Genomic DNA, 17,755 nt, shown 5'->3' with positions numbered 1-17,755 from the left:
AGCGTTGAAGAAACCGATTCGGTTAATCGCAGGCATTGCGTCTCACAATCATGCACTGCATCTTGGTCTTGCTGAGCTTTTTCCTAGGCTTGCTTGCTCTTGTCAGGGCTGAAGCTCACGAGGAAGCTCCAGAGCTCAATGTCATCACGACATTCCCCAATAATCCCTTCAATATTGTGAAGAACGGTCAGTCAACCCGAGTAGTGTTCACGTTTACGCAGCCTCGGGGTGTAGAACGCGCTATTGCCGTGAACTCGCTGACAGGTGCATTTTTGGATCCTGCTCGTAAAGATGGCGAAAGAAAGCGCATCATGCGCAACATGACCAACAGGATTCTGCACGATGATCCGCTCGTACAGTTTACGAACGGAAAGCCTCTTCAACTACCGTACGATATTCATTCGGAGTTTAAGCCTCAAAAACTGGACATTGAACTTCGTGCCACTGTGACGGACAAGTCATCTTTGAACAAGTACAATGTTCTTCTTTACCGTGGCTCCGTGACGGTCGAAGAGCCGCCTCAGAGCCTTTGGGACCTCGAGCTCTTGTCCGTCTACCTGTTTTTGGCTGGCTTAGTGGGTGCCGTGGCGTATTACGTGTATGTCTCATATATTCAGCCCACTCTTCGTGCCAATATCTCGACGTCTTCTTCCAAGCGCAAGGATAAGACCCCAGCACCCGTTGCCAATAAAGACGGCAAAACGTACGATGAGTCTTGGATTCCCGAAGAGGCCATCAGCCAGCAACAGCGTCCCCGTGCTCGCAAGAACCGAAGCAGAAAGTGAGCCTTTTGAAGAGCACGATAAAAAAATGGCTTGCTACATAGTCTATACAAATCTACTAATAAGAAAATGAATCATGGTGCGTGAAATGTCTATCCGTTAGGGACCCATGAGGCCGGGAAAGAATGAGATGAACACTTTAATTCTTAAGTTTACCAAGACCAATGCGGTTGGCGTCCGAGTTGGTCGCAAAGTACACGTTTTTCAGAAACGCTGCGCCAAGCAGCCAACTGGCACCATCCATGGTTTCACCTGAAGATACTGCACTGATGCATGTGCCTTTCAAGTTGTTTGAGTCTTTCGGTGCGAAAAGTAAGTCCCGCGAATCCATGGTGTAGGTGGTACCTGAGATCTTGAAAGATAGCTTCTTGCGAGTAGTACACGGAAGAGTGTAACCACCGTGACCATCTGACTTGGCGCCAGGAATGGCGTCGTGGATCTTGTCTGCTGCCGACTTTGGAGCAATAATAAGTGACGTACCAGTGTCAAGAACAGCAGTTGAACTGCCGCTTACCTGGTTCGAGTCCAGTGAAACACTGTCAACCTGAACAGCCCAATAACCTTCCTTAGATTGATTTTCGACCTGGTTCAAGTTACCGTCAATCTGCGACTGATCGACACCACCAAATGTAATTTGACCCTTGTTACCTCCTGAGCCATCAGCGGCACGACCTAAGCGTATTCCAACAATAGGCTTGTTGATCTTGTTGGCTTTAGCAAGAGCATCGACCAAAGTGTCTTGTTTCGTAATACTCAAGCTGCTACCACCCAAGCCAATAAGACCATCAAATGGAATCTTGTCAGCACCAAAATCGTCTGACTCCGAGCTAGCCATACCAAACGTGTAAGTGTCAAGCGAAAGGCCAGCGATGGAAAATGAATCTTTGACCAAAGTAACGCCCACGTTTCCACTGCCGTACGAAATCTTGAAGTTGTCATTCGTGGTCTTGAGCGATTGAGACAAAGATTTGCCCATTTTTTGACGGGAGGAAGGACCGCAGTTCTTGCAAGATGTACCTGTTACCCATGTGTCTGAAGAACCAGAGTCGACAAGCATCTTGAAAGTCGTGTCGGATGAACCAATCTTGACTTCCACAAAATAGCCCACATCGTTTGCTTCAATAGCCAAGCCTTCAGTGTTCTTGGCGGACACGTCAGGTGCATTTGTCACAGAGTATGAGCTCTGCATTTTGGCTTCCGTGGACGAGAATCCTGCGCGTCGTGGGCTTAAGCCAAAGGGCGACGCAGCATCAAAGCGGGAGTCACGACGCTTGGGCCGCGTGTTTGACTCGTCAGACTTGATGGATTGTGGCTTGGATTTGATCCGTGGGAGACGAAAATCTAGCATTTTGGCATCATCTTCAGATTCACGGCGCACATCAAGCTCACGACGCTTCACAGCATCCAGCATTTCTTCCTTTGAAGGAGAATCCATGCCCTTCATTTGGGCCATACGACGCTTACCATGATTCATGTGTTGTTGAAGTTTAATCCACGGATGAACAAAACTTGCATCGTCTTCATCCACATCACTCATTAGTGACATGTGAATGAGACCGGCCTGCAAGTCAGTAGAATTGTCTGAGTGAGTAGAAGCCGCATTGACAAACGAGAGTGGTGAGTAAGATGATCCAGTTACATCACTCAAAATCCCGTTGAGGAAAGTCGGGATCAGTGCAATAAGAGGGATGAAACAAGAGCTGGTAATCTGGACCATACCGAATCAAGCGATTGTATCTGCAAAGTTAGTAGAAAGTTTTCGCGAGGAACGAACGAAGGTGGTAATTGTTTGGACAAACGAAGGTAGAATGCTTTGTTTGAGACTGTGGGTCACTTGAAAGAAAGCAGTGTTTAAAAATAATTCCTTCGCCCAAGTAATACACGCTAAAGAGTGTGGTCGTACGCAAAGAAAAAAGGATGCGTCGTTCGGCAGCATTAATACAATCTAGAGCAGCCGTCCCATGCATTCACTCTACTCTCCATACCTACACATGTGTTTCTTTCAGACCATTTGACAGATGCCGTGGGGATAGTAACATCTAAGGGCGGTGTCATACTCCACAAGACTTCATGCTGGATGGTCAAGCATGTACAGGAGATTTGTGTAACATCTACGATGACTTGTCCCTGACCCAGGGCGTTCCTGGGGAGACCTGTGCCGTAGTCGCAAAGCGGCAATAGACACGTGGACGATGCCATCTCTTCAAAAAGTGCTAATCAGCAAATGCCTCTTCAATAGTGGCTGTTCGCGGCTTGCCATTATGATTCAACTATGACACACATAGTTGTGCATCTCGGTGTTGCACTTCTCCACCCTCCACTATTATCAATCGGCCGACGTGACGATGCCGTGACCATGTGTGTAACACAACCGTAGCACTTTGTACTATTGCAACCATGGAGCAAGTCGCGCAACAAGTACGTTGGTATACCGTGCGGTATTAATACTTCTAGTTCACAGATTTCTACTACTCGACGTTCGACACCGATCGTTCGCAACTTGGTTCTCTCTACGTACGTTTTAACGCCTGGCTTGAATTATGTTAACCGCTTAGCGTCCCCACTCTATGCTCACCTTTGAGGGTGCCCAGACCCAAGGTGCACAGGCTATTGTTGAGAAGCTTGTCGTATGTGCTTTTTTACTTACGTTACAGAGCTTGCCTTTTCAAAAGGTGCAGCACAAGGTCGACACGCGCGATGCGCAGCCGACGGGTGATGGTAACAGCTTGGTGGTCCTCGTAACTGGCATGCTCTTGGTATGTATCGAATACCTAAAATTTTAACATGACAGGTCGATGATGGCCAAAACCCGCTCAAGTTCAGCCAGGTATGTGCTCTAAATTGAATTCACACTCAGCTTTTCACGCTGGTCCCCGAGGGTGGCTCGTTTTACGTCTTTAATGACATCTTCCGGTACGTTTTATACTTGTGATTTCTATGCTAACAATTTTAGTTTGAACTACGGATAATTAATAGTTGCCTAGCGTAGACTTATTATATGATCTGCATCAGGCCTATCTGAACGAGTTCGATGTGTAGACTCAGCCAGCCGGGCATCACGCCTAGATGGATGAGGTCAGTTCCATGGGGTTCGATGATTAGTAATTTGGACACGTCATGAGAAACCTGTGGCGTCCGGTACAAAAGCTGAGCTGTCTCGCACAAGCCAATTGACCTTCTCCCACCACATTGAAAATGGGCTTCCAAGTAGACACAATTGCTCCAGGTGACGGCAAAACTTTCCCTAAGCCTGGTGATACGGTCGATATGCACTATGTTGGAAAGCTTCAGTCGAACGGCAATAAGTTCGACTCCTCGCGTGACCGTGGTCAACCCTTCCGTACCAGGATCGGAGTGGGTCAGGTGATTCGAGGCTGGGACGAGGGTGTGCAGCAGCTGTCGCTCGGTCAAAAGGCCAACCTGATCTGCTCGCCTGACTATGCCTATGGCGCTCGTGGTTTCCCTCCAATTATTCCTCCGAACTCGACGCTCGTCTTCGAAGTTGAGCTCCTTGCAATCAACGGCAAGTCAGCTTGAACGTAGTGTGACTAAAATAGTTTTTTCTGCTTGCATTAGTTATACTACGAAGTAATAAAAGGACCGCGCTTCACCGTCTTGTGCTGGTGATGCGACGTGCCGAAGCGGGATGGTCTGGCACTACTGCGGTGGTCGTCACGCCACGGCTTGGCCTTGAGTTGCGCTTAGTCTTGGCGCGTGATTGTTGCGAGCGTCGTTCAAGGCATGCGTCACAATACCAGGTTCCTTGTGGGGGTTTTGAAAGACCAACGCAGCCAAGGTGAAACCATTCGCGCTCGCAGTCATCGTCGTCACAACCAATCATGTCGCCATAGCTGACATTATTACAGAAGCAGTACCTTTGGTCATCTTGCTCGTTACCACTTGAGCCGGCATGAGTAGTCTTGCTAGGTCGAGTACGTCCCGACCCACGATGCACTTCACCTTGTGATGCACCATCCTTGGACAGTGAGCCATCCACTGCACGGCGACCACTCCAGGTAGCCGTCTGTTGCTTAGTTGGTGCATCGTGATCTGACACGCGTGTCCGGGCACGTTGATGGGGACGAATGAGTCTGTCAGCGCTAGTCTCGTATGCCTCGCCCTGATCATCACTGCTTTCGCCATGATCCATGTCATCATATTGTCGTTTGGAACCTGGCGCAGCACCACGTTCCGATCTCGAAGCCACTGATGGGGGCATTGTTTTGCGTTTTTTGTTCACACGAGAGGCATTTGGTGGATCACGCTCAACACGAGCACGGCTAGACGACATTTCTTGATAAGGTGCATAGTGACGGTGTATGTTTGCCGCACTCAATTCCATGCTAGCACTAAGAGTGTTTGAGCCACTAGAATATGGGTCCCCATGGACAGAATATGCGCTTAGATCACTCAAATGTTTGTATTGGGGACGACTTTCTTGAACATAAGGGCCTAGGGTTGGAAGTGAAGTTAGAGAGCGTAAAAGAGAGTCAATGTATTCTGTGTGAGAGGCAAGCTGCTCGCGTTAGTTATAATTGATTTAAAGTAACATACCATATCTGACATGTTGACAGCTACGCGAATCTTGTCCTCGCCGCCCATTTTATACGCTCGGGCTTCTTCTGCCACTTCTTTTAAAATCATTAGACGCTCACTCGGGGGAACATCAGGGTTTTCGATCACTGACGCAAGATGCTGCAGTCGTTGCGTAAGTGATCCCAAATGGGCTGTTGTCAGTGTACAAATATTCCAACATACCTCCAAGAACGGCATCAAGTTCTCGTAAGTCGGAGAAACTCCGGGTTGTTTCAAGCGGCAGGGCATCCAAGGCGTCTGAGTACGTCACGAGCAGCATAAAAAATGCCAAGTCGTCCTCAGACAAGGGTGCCTCAGGCATTCTTGCCTGTGGGAAAAAAGGATGTAAACTTTCCAAAGAAGCTGTCATCCCTGGATGCATCCCTGAGGGTACTCCATACATGACAGGATACTCTGGCGGCAACATCGTGCAGGGGTACCCCAAATTCGCACACGCAAAGCTAGACGGACGCTCACCCTAACGCATTATCTGCGGCGTGCGCCACTCGAGTACCTCCACCAAATAGTGGAGGCTGACTGATTGAGACACGTGTGATAAAGCGAGCGTGCTCATCGGCCGAGCTACGTGGACACGTATAACCAGCAAAAGCCAAAAAGGATCAGCCGCAGCTGGGACATTTTGCTTCACAACCGACTATACGACATGTCGCTGCCCGATTTTTCCAACGCCGACACGCTCTCGAAGTTTGAGTCGTTCCTCTCCTCCAAGTCGTACATTGATGGGTATGTATATATGTGAAATGCTGCATCTCTGCTGTGTCGTATACGCGTGCAAGGCAGGATGAACTATGTTTTGGTCCGTGTTTCCGAGCCCAGCGGCTTAAGACACCGCGCTTTCTGCCTTGACGAGCTTCTCATTACAAAACTTTCTGACCATGTGCAAGCCTGCGATCAGCATTGATGCTGCATATGTATTTTCAAAGAGACTGTACTAACTAACGCAGTCATGAGGCTACCCAGGCGGATGTAGCCGTCTATGAGGCCATCAAGTCGCCTGTCGACAGCGCCAAGTACCCTAACATCTCGCGCTGGCAGGAGCATATCAAGTCTTTCGAGGCTGAGCACGCCAGCCTGAAGGGTGACAAGAGCAAGGCTGCTGAGCTCCTGAACTTCAGCGCTGCCCAGGGTGGTGATGACGAGGACATTGACCTCTTTGGCGATGAGGATGAGGTTGACCCTGAAGCTGAGCGCATTAAGGCTGAGCGCGTTAAGGAGTACGAGGCTCGCAAGGCCGCTAAGGGCCCACGTCCTCCTGCTAAGAGTGTTGTCACTTTCGACGTGAAGCCTTGGGATGATGAAACTGACATGGTCGCCCTCGAGAAGGAGGTCCGCGCTATTGAAATGGACGGTCTTGTCTGGGGTGCCAGCAAGCTTGTGCCCATCGGTTACGGTGTGAACAAGCTTCAGATCACCCTTGTCGTTGAGGACGACAAGGTCTCGATGGACGACCTTCAGGAGCGTGTTCAGGAGATTGAGGACTACGTCCAGTCGTCGGACATCGCTGCTATGCAGAAGCTCTAAGTACGTAGTCAATATCAGCCTGCGAAATTAGTATTGCATTACTCTATTGGTACATGTTCGTTTACAATTGCTGCAAAAAGTGAGCCAAGTTGCTCGTCGGCTTCTTGGATGCATTTTCTTCTTTCTGCTTTTTTTGTTGCAGCAGGGCGCGCAGACCTGCTTTGTTGTCGGGCGCTTTGCGTTTCGTTGTCGTTGGAGGTGGTATGGCCAAGTGGGGTATAGGTGGGGTAGGAGCAGGAGCAGGCGGCGGTATTGCCGCGTCTTTCTTCTTCTGAGATGGCGTTTGTAGTGATGGTTTTACCTCACTTACTTGGCCTGCCAAAATACAGGCTCGTTGTCGCTGCCGTTGTCGCACAGTGGAAAAAGAACGAGCGCTGGCAGGTTTGGCAATGGGTTGTTGATGTTTACATACGGTGCATGCCGTCGCTGTACATGCGGAATAAGTAGACTTGGAATTATTCCGGTGACGGATTTGGCGAGGACGACGACGATAGTACGGCACGCGCGTTGCTGTCCAGCCTCCCACCAGTGGAACATGGCACTGTGTACAAACAGGATTGCACATGCGATACCAAGATGGAAGGAGAGATGATACTTGATCTTCAATTTTCCTTGGTATGTCATGTATGGCTGTATCTGCACCCCACAGTACGGCCGCATCTCGACCGACAGGTGCTTGTTCACCTAGCCGGGATGCTAGAGGGACACAGGCAGCAAACGCCTCACCATGCACCTGTGCTAAATCTGGCGCAGTACATACGAGAGACCGTGATATAGCATCTTTTTGTAGTGTATAAGCTATAGCGCCATGAAACCGCGGCGCAGATGCATCGTTTGCAGCTTCACTGTTCATGACACCCACCTGCAGTTGAGGCCCACAGAGCTAAGCCATAGCATTCCTCCACTGAGTCACGTGATAGCGATCTTCCTGAGAGGGTTGGCGCCGAGGCAGACGCTGCTTCCACGGCGACGTCATGTGGCAAGCATTACGGGGCGTTGCTGCAGGATTCGCGAGCAGTTCTGTGCGGCAGAATCCACGGCCTGTGCAATATATACCAATCGTGCACCGCACACTGACTACGACGCCCGTATGGAATGTGACGTTGCAACAAGCGATGCGAGGTGCCCGGCGACCGCATCGTCCGCCGGTCAACCGTGTGCCCGCCCTGGAAGGTTGCCCGTTTGTCAAGGGCGTGTGCACCAAGATCTTCACGACTAAGCCAAAAAAGCCGAACTCGGCTATACGAAAAATGGCGCGTGTGCGCCTCACCAATGGACGCACAGTAACGGCGTATATTCCAGGAGAAGGACATAACCTACAGGAACACAGCGTGGTGCTTATGCGCGGTGGGCGTGTTCAGGATGTGCCTGGTGTACGATACACTCTTGTGCGTGGTGCACTAGACTTTGGCGGTGTGGTGGGCCGTACAACGTCGCGCTCGAAGTACGGAGCCAAGAAGCCTAAGGATGCTTTGTAGCTAGTCTAATGTATGCGACCAAACCGCCGTATGGACTCTTCGCGCTTAGGATCTGCGCGCACCATCTTTTCGATTTCGATGCATATTTGGCGAACCCAAATATCGCGCTCAAGCACTGTGCGTGCCCGAAACATGTATTCAGTGTAGTCGCGCGGTGCAATAGAAGGCGCCGTGTGACCTGACAAATGTGTGGGCAAGGCAGAATCAGGCTTTCGCCGGACATGCAACACGAATGAGCATTCTTCATGAGACTCGGAGCTAGTGAGGCCGTCTCGGTACAACCGCGGCAGTTGTTCGTAGATTTCGTGCTTTTTTGCATTCCTGGATCGGGCAATGGAAAATTCGTTGCTTTGCAAATCCGAGGAACGATCGCTCATTTGGCCCGTGTACACGTAGGCGTCTCGCAGCAGAATGGGCGCGCCTTTGTGGCGGTACACGATACCTTCGTTTTGGCGCGAAGTTGATGTCCGCGTCGATGACATGAGCTTGAACCCAAGTATTTGACCATTGCACAACACAAATACACGACGGCGAAAAGGATGTCGTGCATTGGTGCGCCAAAACAAGTGGCCCATGAGATTGACAGCACGGCAGTGATCGATGCGGCACCAATTCCACAAATATGGTAGTGACAAAAGCGACAAGTCATCGACGTAAGCAGCCCCGTATCGATGCTCGCGACGGTTGCCAGAGGCATTCATAAGCATGCGAATGTCGGTTTTTTGACGGCAGCGCCAATATACGGTGAGCATAAACAGGTGAACGATCCAGTCGCATGCGAGAGAAGGACTAGCGCATTCAAATACAACTTCTCGACCGTTGTTCAGGAAGAGCTGGAACCGTCGCATAGGCCGGGACGTACTGTCAATGCGCAGTACTTTTTCCAAACGACGGTCAATGGCTGTGCGTGTGCCATCATAGTCATGCACGCACTGAGCGTTCTTCAAAGCGGAAGACAAGATGGGATCTTGACCTAACTGCATCATATGACGCTGTAGCTCGATCGATAGGACGATACCAGTTTCCACATGGCCAATAGCGCACACATCGCGCAAGTCGATGAACCCTTCGCTGTGTCGAATCTGGTACGATTCACGCACGCGCTCGTAATGCTCAAACTGCTTAATGCGTGCGGACAATCGCTCTTTACGCGTAGCACCCTGAATAGGTCCTAAAGGTACACCAGTGAACGCGTCGGGGACACACGCGTAACTTTCGCGCAACAAGAACACGCAGCCATCATGTACACTGAGATACACGCGCGACGCAACATTTGATACATTTCGCAGGCGCCCAACGAATCCCTCAACACCGCAAGGCTCGGACAGCGCATGCCCACTGGGATGTAAGACATGTGTGGGGTAATGGTTGTTCATAACCAGTTCCAGAACAGGGGCACGTCGACGATTGGTTAGCAGAGCACCAACCAGGACGTTCCAGTACCGTTTCGCACCTTCGGGCGTGTGATCATACAAGACCCAGTTGTAGATGGTGCCAGAGCGCCATGCAAGGGTTGGCGAGAGGCCACGCGCTCTCATATCCTCAGCGAGCGAGGCCCATTGCGGCACAGCTTTGACGAGTCGACGAGCTTCTCGAAGTAGTGCAGCAGGCATATACTCTTCGTAATCCTCGATAGGTGTGGGACTTGGTACGTCCAACACAGTGTCATACTCACGCGATAGACCATGGATGTCAGGCAGCTTGGGGATGGGAACGCGTACACGCATCGAGATGCCAGGAATGTAGACGAATACGTGAGGCGGAACGGACCCGCCCAATTCGCGCCATAAGAGCCACATCCAGTCGGCGGCAGCGGTAAATGTGCGGGCGTTAAGAATCAAAATCATGGAGCCGTGCCGCCGAAAGGGAAGACGGCCCATGGTCCCGAGAGGGCGTGGGCAAGTTAGGCACAAAAGGCGATCTGTCTCGGAGTAGAGTGAGAGCGTTGCTTCTTCAGGCCGCAACGATACGCTGTATCTGAGCTTGAGTCGGTCAGAATCACCCAGCACATGCGAGCATACACTGGATTCGCTCCACAACTCCAGACGCCCCGGACGTAGTATGACGACGTACTCGGCCCATCGAAACGAGCGAACATCGTAGCGGCGTGCCTCGAACTCGTCAAAGTCAGCACCCATCACATCACTTGTAGCCACCTGGACCTTGACCAGCATGCGATCGCGTTTAAGTACAAGACATGCATGGTCGTTCGGTGTTGCAGGAGAGGGCACAGGAGCGACGATGGGGCGAGAGAGCACTTCGTCCACGGGTGGCGGCGATTGATCGCCAAGACCAACAGGAATCGATCCGTCCTCTAGCGACTGCGGTAGGCGCATCGGTGTGGTCGAGGTATGGGCGACCTCGGCCACTCGGTGCGGTGAAGGAATGTGGATTTCATTGTGCGCTTCAATGGGATTTTTTAGCTGAAGGGAGGAGTCGGAAGGCCTGGGTGGCGTGGGTGTTCGCGTCACGGTTTCCATCGTGATCTTCTCAGATACTTTGTGAACGCCTTCGTCCAAAGTCGGCTCAGCGGCTAATGTCTCGAGTGAGGCACTGGACTTTGAATGACTAGTTTCAGCGTAGGGCGTCGCAGACTGTCCGCCTACCTTTTTATGTCCCATGAGGGCTTTTTGTCTGTCATGAAACCATTGTGGCACAGTGGGATGGGGAATCCAATGATGCCCCTTTCTCCGCCGCTTGTCGTCAGATGGCATGTCCGTCTCATGTGGTGGTGTGAGCGGCACAACATGAGTACTTGCGTTGTTCGTGTCGATGGTGGGAGGAGACACGTTGGGTGGTGCATGTGGAATGCCATACTCTAATGAATGTGAGCTAGACACCATTTCAGTTAGCTCAGCACGTTTCGAATCAAGCTCATTTTCAAGAGCAAGCATGGTGTTCGAGGGTCTGCCCGTGTGTATGGATACTGCCCCTTCTGATTCCAACTTTTGTCGGATCGCATCCCATCCAGTCCGGTCCTCAATCTCATTTGAATCATTTGGCAGTGCAAACTTGACATGAGCTTGATCGTTTTTAGGGCGAGTTCCGAAGGGCATGCGCTTGGGTCTAGACGATAAGAACCTCGGCTTGGACACCAGTTCATTACGGTTATCGTGGCGCGAGGAAGCGAGCGGTTTGGCTGCGCATGGCGACATGTGAATGGAAGGAGGCGCCGAAGCGGATACTGGCACTTCTGTTTCCGCCTCTTCTTTCAGGATCTGCTCGAAAAAAGTACGTCCGACCTCGAACGAGTCGCCCAACATTTTTTGATGTAGAAATGTGATACTCAACTGGGAGATGAGATTTTTCCTTTCCTCTTCGTCTAGTTTTTCAGAGTCAAGTTCTTCGGTGGTAGCCCATGTTTCATCCCAGACCAAAGGTGTAGCGGCAGAATGCGGCGAAAATACACCAAGGCGCCTCAATTTTCCGTGATGTGGCCATGCATGCCGGTGATGAGACCTTGGTGAGAAGAGCGAGTCCGTATCGCTATATTTGCTTCGAGAATTCAAGCTCGATGACTGTTCATTAGGCGTGAGCGTGTGGATAGAAGGTGGACGGTGCTTGGAGCGGACCGTGTCAGATGGTGGTGTATGGACAGGCAAAGGGGTGGTGGGAGACACTGGGGCATTGGCTGGGAGGCCCTCGGGAATAGTCGAAAGTGGCGATGTTGGAGTTTCATGGGGAGATGAAGGTGAAGACACGATCGATGTGCTTCCACGTCGCTTTCTCCGAGGTAATCGAGGAAGGCGTTGGCTCGACCTTACTGACCGCTGGCGCATGGCACGTCGTGGATTCCATCTCTTGGAGAATATCATATTTGCATCACTTAGGGGCACCGATGCACCTAGTCCCGCATTATTTGCCAAGCCGAGACGCTCCAACTCGGCCAACAGCATTTGGTTCGAAGCGACATGAGACGGAATAGGACCCAGCACTTTTCGTCGCAGCGGATGGTCCGCGTGAGGATGCGCTGACAGCGAGTAACAATGTTGTCTCGCATCTGGTGTCATGTTAAAAGTATAACAGCTGGACGCGTGAGAGACACGCGTCCACTGATACCAGCGTAACAAAGCACCTTGTGTCCAGAAATGTGGGCGCTGCACCTGTTTTGGCATGCCCTCCACATTAATGCATGCATGCAGAAGCGAGAGCACTTTGGCCACTTTCACGCGTGATCTGATGCCACCACGCAGAAAAGAGATTCGAAAGCAGCGCGAGCCAGAATCGTTCGAGTCATGTATGGATGCAGGTGTTGATCAAGATGAGCGTGGAGAGCGCTTCAGCGTGGGAGCCAAGGCTGAACGGCATTATGTCAAAGCACTTTCTTTATATCAACAGGCAGCTCAGTTTCGACCATCGTCGGTCGATGCATGGTACAACGCGGCACGCGTGCAGTATGTGCTCGGCACCCAATTTCACCTACCACCTGATGCACTTGTCACGCTCATCGAGTCTTGCCAACTGTATGTCGAGGCACTTGAACGAGCGCCGATGCCATCTGATGGCATTCCCTCAGCATCGCGACTGGATGTCTTGTCCAATGGTGGCTATGCGTTGCAGGCCTTGGCAGAATTCATCGATGAATGGGGTACTATAGAGATGGATGCAGCTTGTATTATAACGGCCGAGCGTGCTGGGATCAAGCTTCGTACGACCCTGCCTACATCGCTTTATATGGCTGCGGCAATGTGGTTTGAGCAGGTCATTCAAGGGCAAGAGCTCGTCCTGCAGCAGGCTTTAGTATCCATCACGGATCCCAACGCTGCGCACATGAAAGGACCGATCATTGGTGATGATAAGGACGACGATGCGGCAGAATATACGACATCCCTTGTATCACCATCCTCTTTGCTTGAATCGTTGTGTGATGAAGTCAATGTGTACTTGGCTATATTGCCACAGACTCATGACTCCCATGAACTAGAAAGTGTGCTTAGTATGGCCCGCACCGGTTTAGAACGTGCTGAACAGTACGTGCAGTCCCTGCCTCCTGGATACGGTGCATCACAAAGCCCCACGAACGAGTGGGACGAACAAATTCGTTCGTTGGATATGGCAGCACTCGGGATGCAGGTCATGGCGATGGAGCAGGCCGCAGAATGGGGCGCCTGGCCGCAGCTCGCCGATCTAGAGGCCCTAGAAACATCTATCCAGGAACGTGCGGCTGCTCTTCTCGCTGAACCTCCGCCTTCGCAGTCCCTCACAGCCGTACGTCTTGGTGCAGAAGCTGAGGCACGTGTACAACGATACGAAGAAAATGTATCGCGCCTCTGTGATCTGGGTGATTATGCACACGACCTCGCTCGCTTGCGTATCAAATTGCTCGCGTCCCACGTTGACGCTGTATCGGCAGAGCATGCATGGAGTCTGTGCACTTGCGCGTCCAAGTGTGTCCGTGCTGCTGTGGCAGCTCTAGAAACACCTGGATCCGCATCGGTGGCGCGCAACTTGCAAGGTGAGAAAACTTGGGTGCCCAGAGATACACAAACGACACATGTGGCACCTGCTACAAATACATCAACTAGTGTAACGCGACACCGCGCATCAATGTACATGGAGCTGTCGCGCATTTCTCTGACACGGTGCCATGAAGTGCTGGTAGCCAAATACGCGCCTGCCGCCGAGGCAAAGGGCCAACTTCTAGATCATGCACGGATCTATGCTCGCAAAGCGCTGGCTGATGAGGGATTGGCATGGATTTGTCAAATTCATCAGCTGCCAATGCAGCCCGGATGCGTTTGTGGCGGTGCCTTGATGCACGCGCCAGCCAATGGTGGAAGTGAAAGCCTCGCACAAGATGCCAATGTATTATGGCAATATGTACGTGCACTATGGATGCGTGGAGCCACCAAGAGGACTCCTGAAGGTGAACAGGAGCTGCGTGTAGCATTAGCAGCTATATGGTCTCTCTCTCTCTCATCGGATGCTTACCACTTAGTGTTGGCCGATGCCAAACATCTACAAGATATGCTAGATAACACTGCTGCGGTTCTGAGCGATGACGAACGCGTCTTTTGGGATACTGTGTGGACGCATGTCATGACATCCATGGAGTATGACCCTTTTATTTCACATCCCCTTTACGAATGATACGAGCGGGCTCCTCGGTACCTGTAGTTGCATGACCCCCACGTGTCAGTTCGTTACGACATAGTGGGGCCCTGTAAAACAAAAATAAATAAAAATAATTATTGGAACCCTCCAATCCTTGCATTAGCCGGTGGAGCAAAAGCTGGAGTTAGGCCCCATATCAAATATATTTGCTCAGAAAAAACGTGCGGCGCCATAATTCCCTTTCGTCATATCCATAAAAAACAGCCACCTGATGTTGGAGGGTGGTGAGACGTCAGAGACATTGGCTCCTCCCCCTATGCAAGATGCGAGCCGCCTAAAGCGTCCTCGTGTCACCTCGCCGGGTAGCAAGACTCTAATCGAACCTGAACATGGAAGTGCACGAAGTCCAAGTTTATCCGCCTCGTCGGCAGACGGTGGGGGAAACTCAGCAAGAACTTCTCCCTCTCACCGTTTGCCACGTTATCCGATTGATGCAATAGAGCCTCCTCGGAAAGGTCCACGCCTGGAACCAAGGCTTTCACCGCGTCCAGACGCTCTGTCGGAACATCGGTCGACTCTTGCACCTTACCCAACCATTGTACAGCGCCGAGCCGAAAAATCCATGCAAAAAGTGCCTAACCTTTATCTTACCCCTAGCAGAGATGGCGAAGTACCAGAAGCAGACACAATGGGACCATCTGTGCGCAGTGCTCCGCCTCAGCAGCATCACTTTGGTAGTGACGCGCGACTCCCGCCGCCTTCACTCTTGTTCCGTGCGAGTCGACGCGAGAGTCTGCCAGAAAATGAAGACGCACGTAAGCGCCAACTACCCACTGCACTGCACCAACAAGACTTGCAAGGTTATTTTCCGACACCCGGAGGCACGCCACGCTTGCACCTTCCACCTCAGGGCGCATTGCCCTCGCCTGCTTATCATACCGTTCGCATGGATCCCCATACGCCGCGTGTAAATGTAGAGCGCATGCTTCCAGCGTACGAGTATTCAGGTCGCGTCACGGATGCTTCTGATGCCGAATTGGCATCGGCTCCGCCTCGTTCACCTATGGCGCAAAAGGCGCAGTTCTTATCCCTCTTTTCTGACTTTTTCGATTCTCTGGCCGATAGCCGGACACTTAAGGCTACGCTAGAGCATCAAATACGTGCAAGCCATACACTGCTTCAAACTCTTCAGCGTTCCAACGAAGTATTTGAACAGGCGGTAGAGCAGCGCGTGAAACAGGAAACCATGGCCTGGGAAACGCACTTTGCTCGGCTTGAGGACCGAATCAAGCACCTAGAATCTCGTCTTCCTGATGCGTAGCATGATTCAGCCTACTGATACTTCGGGTTATACATGTTGCGTACCTGTAAAATTAACCGCATTTGAAACGGTGCATGAAATGGAGACTATTCCCAATCGCATTTGAGCTTGTAAAAGGCCATCAACATCAAACCTCTATTGAGCTTCATTAGAAATCCCTCCAAGCATAAACATTTCTATCCTAATATAGTCAAAGGAGCACAGTCATGGCTGGTATATGCGCGCCGTGTATGGCCGGAGCATGAGTATCAACGTCCGAGCCTTTTGGTATATTGACCCTATTCCGGTGCATGGGACGAAGCGTCCTGTTTTTCCTGTTTTTCATTTGTCGATTCAAGGCTGGAAAGAAGTTCAGGAGGCATAGTGCTCCGAGGACCGTGATAATGACGATGAGCATGCGCCACATACCAAATCAATGAAAGGATCAAGACGCCCACCATGATAACCCATGAGTAGTTAAATTCAGTGGCTTTCAGGGGTAGCGTTTGTGGGATACTCAAAATTGTGCATTCAAATATGGTCCACAGAATAGCCGTAATATTGATTAGACGACCAAACCAGCCACGACCCAATGTAAATGGACCAGGCTCAAACTTGACCTCCGGATGATCTTGGAAGATCTGGCGACAGACAATTGGGATCAGGTACGAAACATCCATACCTAGTGCCGCCAAAGCAAAAATGGCGTTGATTGCAGCCTGAGAAATAAAGCCCAAAAGGCCCAACAAAATGCAAAGAAAAATCACGAGCCATACAGCATTGACCGTTGTACCAGTGCGTTTCCACACTTTAGCAAAGAATCCAAAATCTGGCAGACCATGATCCCGAGAGAACGCATAAAAGGAACGTGCGTTGGCTTGTGTGGCTGTTGTGACGACAAAAAATGCCACAAGGCACACGAATGGCCACACGACAAGAAAGCCGACCTTACCCATTCGATCCACCATGATTTGTGCCATGGGAAGACCACCAGGCATGTCATCCACATTTTGATGTACTATGTTGCCAGATGTAATCACCAGTACGATATTGAGCAGCCAGCCAATTATTCCAGTACCTGCGACGGCCACGGTGATAGCCACAGGTGCAGCGATAGAGGCTCGATGCACTTCTTCCGAGATGTGTGCCGTGGCATCATAGTCCGTCATGACGAACTGCACAGACAACAGACCAAACAAGAACGAGAGCGCTGTTCCACCTTGGCCCTGCCAGCCAGATTGGTTGATAATGGTGCCGAATGTATACGAGGGACCGTGCATTTCATGCAGAGGCGTCGTGGCAAGGAGTGTGATGATGATAACGAACGTGATACCAATATTCACCACAACATATCCACTCGTCAAACGGGCAAGGGTCTTGGAATCCAGGCTGTTAATCAAACCATGAATAAATAAAAGGGCATAGTACAGACCCACTGTAGCATTCCTGGATGCTGAAAACTTTCTGTCAGATATTACATGAGCCCAAGCATAAATCATTTGAGCCAGACCCCACTCGGAGCCTGCGATACCTGCAATTTGACCCGTTAGATTAAGCCAACCAGTAATCCAAGCAACAGTGGGACGGTATTTATAAGGAACTAGTAGACCACTAGCAGAATAAAGGCCACCAGAGGATGGGTATGCTGAAACAAGCTCTGCAATCGCCGTTCCCAGCGTCATGTTAAAGATAGAGCCAATGAACCATGCCCAGACAGTAGACGCTGGTCCACCAAGTAAGAATGGACTAGCAAATGTTGTTGCAATTGAGGATACCAGCCCCATAATGGCAAATGCAAACGAAATGGTTGAAAAGCTTTTGAACTCACGAGCAAACTCAGATCGATGGCCTACACGCCTAGCCAGAGCCGCATCATCGTCGTCCAGAGCTTCAGATAGATGACTTACGTCCTTCATTACCACTTTAGGATTCTCGTCTGCAATATTTTCATACACATTCTTCTTCTCATCTGCCCAAGGACCAGAGAGCATCGCGTTTCTTGGCACAAGAGACTCAATGGAGAA

General features: G+C 50.9%; 12 protein-coding genes across 12 annotated transcripts; 7 read left to right on the top strand and 5 right to left on the bottom strand.

Moving 5' to 3' along the window:
- Nucleotides 1-50: 50 nt before the first annotated feature.
- On the top strand, nucleotides 51-785 carry MRET_2887 (uncharacterized protein; the record flags this gene model as incomplete). Its single annotated transcript, XM_027629514.1, has 1 exon — nucleotides 51-785. The coding sequence occupies one exon, from the start codon at nucleotides 51-53 to the stop codon at nucleotides 783-785; it is 735 nt and encodes a 244-aa protein (XP_027485539.1).
- Nucleotides 786-921: 136 nt separating this feature from the next.
- Nucleotides 922-2,499, bottom strand: MRET_2886 (aspartic-type endopeptidase CTSD; the record flags this gene model as incomplete). The annotated part of the gene is made up of 1 exon (XM_027629513.1): nucleotides 922-2,499. The coding sequence occupies one exon, from the start codon at nucleotides 2,497-2,499 to the stop codon at nucleotides 922-924; it is 1,578 nt and encodes a 525-aa protein (XP_027485259.1).
- Nucleotides 2,500-3,179: 680 nt separating this feature from the next.
- On the top strand, nucleotides 3,180-3,751 carry MRET_2885 (nuclear transport factor; the record flags this gene model as incomplete). Its single annotated transcript, XM_027629512.1, has 7 exons — nucleotides 3,180-3,200; nucleotides 3,237-3,296; nucleotides 3,338-3,409; nucleotides 3,437-3,538; nucleotides 3,574-3,609; nucleotides 3,640-3,695; nucleotides 3,736-3,751. 7 exons carry the CDS (start codon nucleotides 3,180-3,182, stop codon nucleotides 3,749-3,751), a joined length of 363 nt encoding a protein of 120 aa, XP_027485382.1.
- Nucleotides 3,752-3,977: 226 nt separating this feature from the next.
- Nucleotides 3,978-4,319, top strand: MRET_2884 (peptidyl-prolyl cis-trans isomerase; the record flags this gene model as incomplete). Its single annotated transcript, XM_027629511.1, has 1 exon — nucleotides 3,978-4,319. The coding sequence occupies one exon, from the start codon at nucleotides 3,978-3,980 to the stop codon at nucleotides 4,317-4,319; it is 342 nt and encodes a 113-aa protein (XP_027485261.1).
- Nucleotides 4,320-4,389: 70 nt separating this feature from the next.
- MRET_2883 (PHD finger domain protein) lies at nucleotides 4,390-5,784 on the bottom strand (the record flags this gene model as incomplete). The annotated part of the gene is made up of 3 exons (XM_027629510.1): nucleotides 4,390-5,298; nucleotides 5,337-5,509; nucleotides 5,541-5,784. The coding sequence occupies 3 exons, from the start codon at nucleotides 5,782-5,784 to the stop codon at nucleotides 4,390-4,392; spliced, it is 1,326 nt and encodes a 441-aa protein (XP_027485582.1).
- A 237-nt stretch (nucleotides 5,785-6,021) lies between these two features.
- MRET_2882 (elongation factor 1-beta) lies at nucleotides 6,022-6,899 on the top strand (the record flags this gene model as incomplete). The annotated part of the gene is made up of 2 exons (XM_027629509.1): nucleotides 6,022-6,101; nucleotides 6,323-6,899. 2 exons carry the CDS (start codon nucleotides 6,022-6,024, stop codon nucleotides 6,897-6,899), a joined length of 657 nt encoding a protein of 218 aa, XP_027485262.1.
- A 61-nt stretch (nucleotides 6,900-6,960) lies between these two features.
- On the bottom strand, nucleotides 6,961-7,752 carry MRET_2881 (uncharacterized protein; the record flags this gene model as incomplete). Its single annotated transcript, XM_027629508.1, has 1 exon — nucleotides 6,961-7,752. The coding sequence occupies one exon, from the start codon at nucleotides 7,750-7,752 to the stop codon at nucleotides 6,961-6,963; it is 792 nt and encodes a 263-aa protein (XP_027485627.1).
- A 121-nt stretch (nucleotides 7,753-7,873) lies between these two features.
- MRET_2880 (small subunit ribosomal protein S12) lies at nucleotides 7,874-8,377 on the top strand (the record flags this gene model as incomplete). The annotated part of the gene is made up of 1 exon (XM_027629507.1): nucleotides 7,874-8,377. The coding sequence occupies one exon, from the start codon at nucleotides 7,874-7,876 to the stop codon at nucleotides 8,375-8,377; it is 504 nt and encodes a 167-aa protein (XP_027485636.1).
- Nucleotides 8,378-8,382: 5 nt separating this feature from the next.
- On the bottom strand, nucleotides 8,383-12,387 carry MRET_2879 (PH domain protein; the record flags this gene model as incomplete). The annotated part of the gene is made up of 1 exon (XM_027629506.1): nucleotides 8,383-12,387. The coding sequence occupies one exon, from the start codon at nucleotides 12,385-12,387 to the stop codon at nucleotides 8,383-8,385; it is 4,005 nt and encodes a 1,334-aa protein (XP_027485339.1).
- Nucleotides 12,388-12,556: 169 nt separating this feature from the next.
- On the top strand, nucleotides 12,557-14,467 carry MRET_2878 (uncharacterized protein; the record flags this gene model as incomplete). Its single annotated transcript, XM_027629505.1, has 1 exon — nucleotides 12,557-14,467. One exon carries the CDS (start codon nucleotides 12,557-12,559, stop codon nucleotides 14,465-14,467), a length of 1,911 nt encoding a protein of 636 aa, XP_027485338.1.
- Nucleotides 14,468-14,702: 235 nt separating this feature from the next.
- MRET_2877 (uncharacterized protein) lies at nucleotides 14,703-15,752 on the top strand (the record flags this gene model as incomplete). The annotated part of the gene is made up of 1 exon (XM_027629504.1): nucleotides 14,703-15,752. One exon carries the CDS (start codon nucleotides 14,703-14,705, stop codon nucleotides 15,750-15,752), a length of 1,050 nt encoding a protein of 349 aa, XP_027485331.1.
- A 278-nt stretch (nucleotides 15,753-16,030) lies between these two features.
- MRET_2876 (amino acid permease) lies at nucleotides 16,031-17,722 on the bottom strand (the record flags this gene model as incomplete). Its single annotated transcript, XM_027629503.1, has 1 exon — nucleotides 16,031-17,722. One exon carries the CDS (start codon nucleotides 17,720-17,722, stop codon nucleotides 16,031-16,033), a length of 1,692 nt encoding a protein of 563 aa, XP_027485330.1.
- Nucleotides 17,723-17,755: the final 33 nt, after the last annotated feature.

The sequence above is a fragment of the Malassezia restricta genome, chromosome V (assembly GCF_003290485.1).
Source record: "Malassezia restricta chromosome V, complete sequence".
NCBI lineage: Eukaryota > Fungi > Basidiomycota > Malasseziomycetes > Malasseziales > Malasseziaceae > Malassezia > Malassezia restricta.
This window is presented reverse-complemented; position numbering and strand designations above follow the sequence as displayed.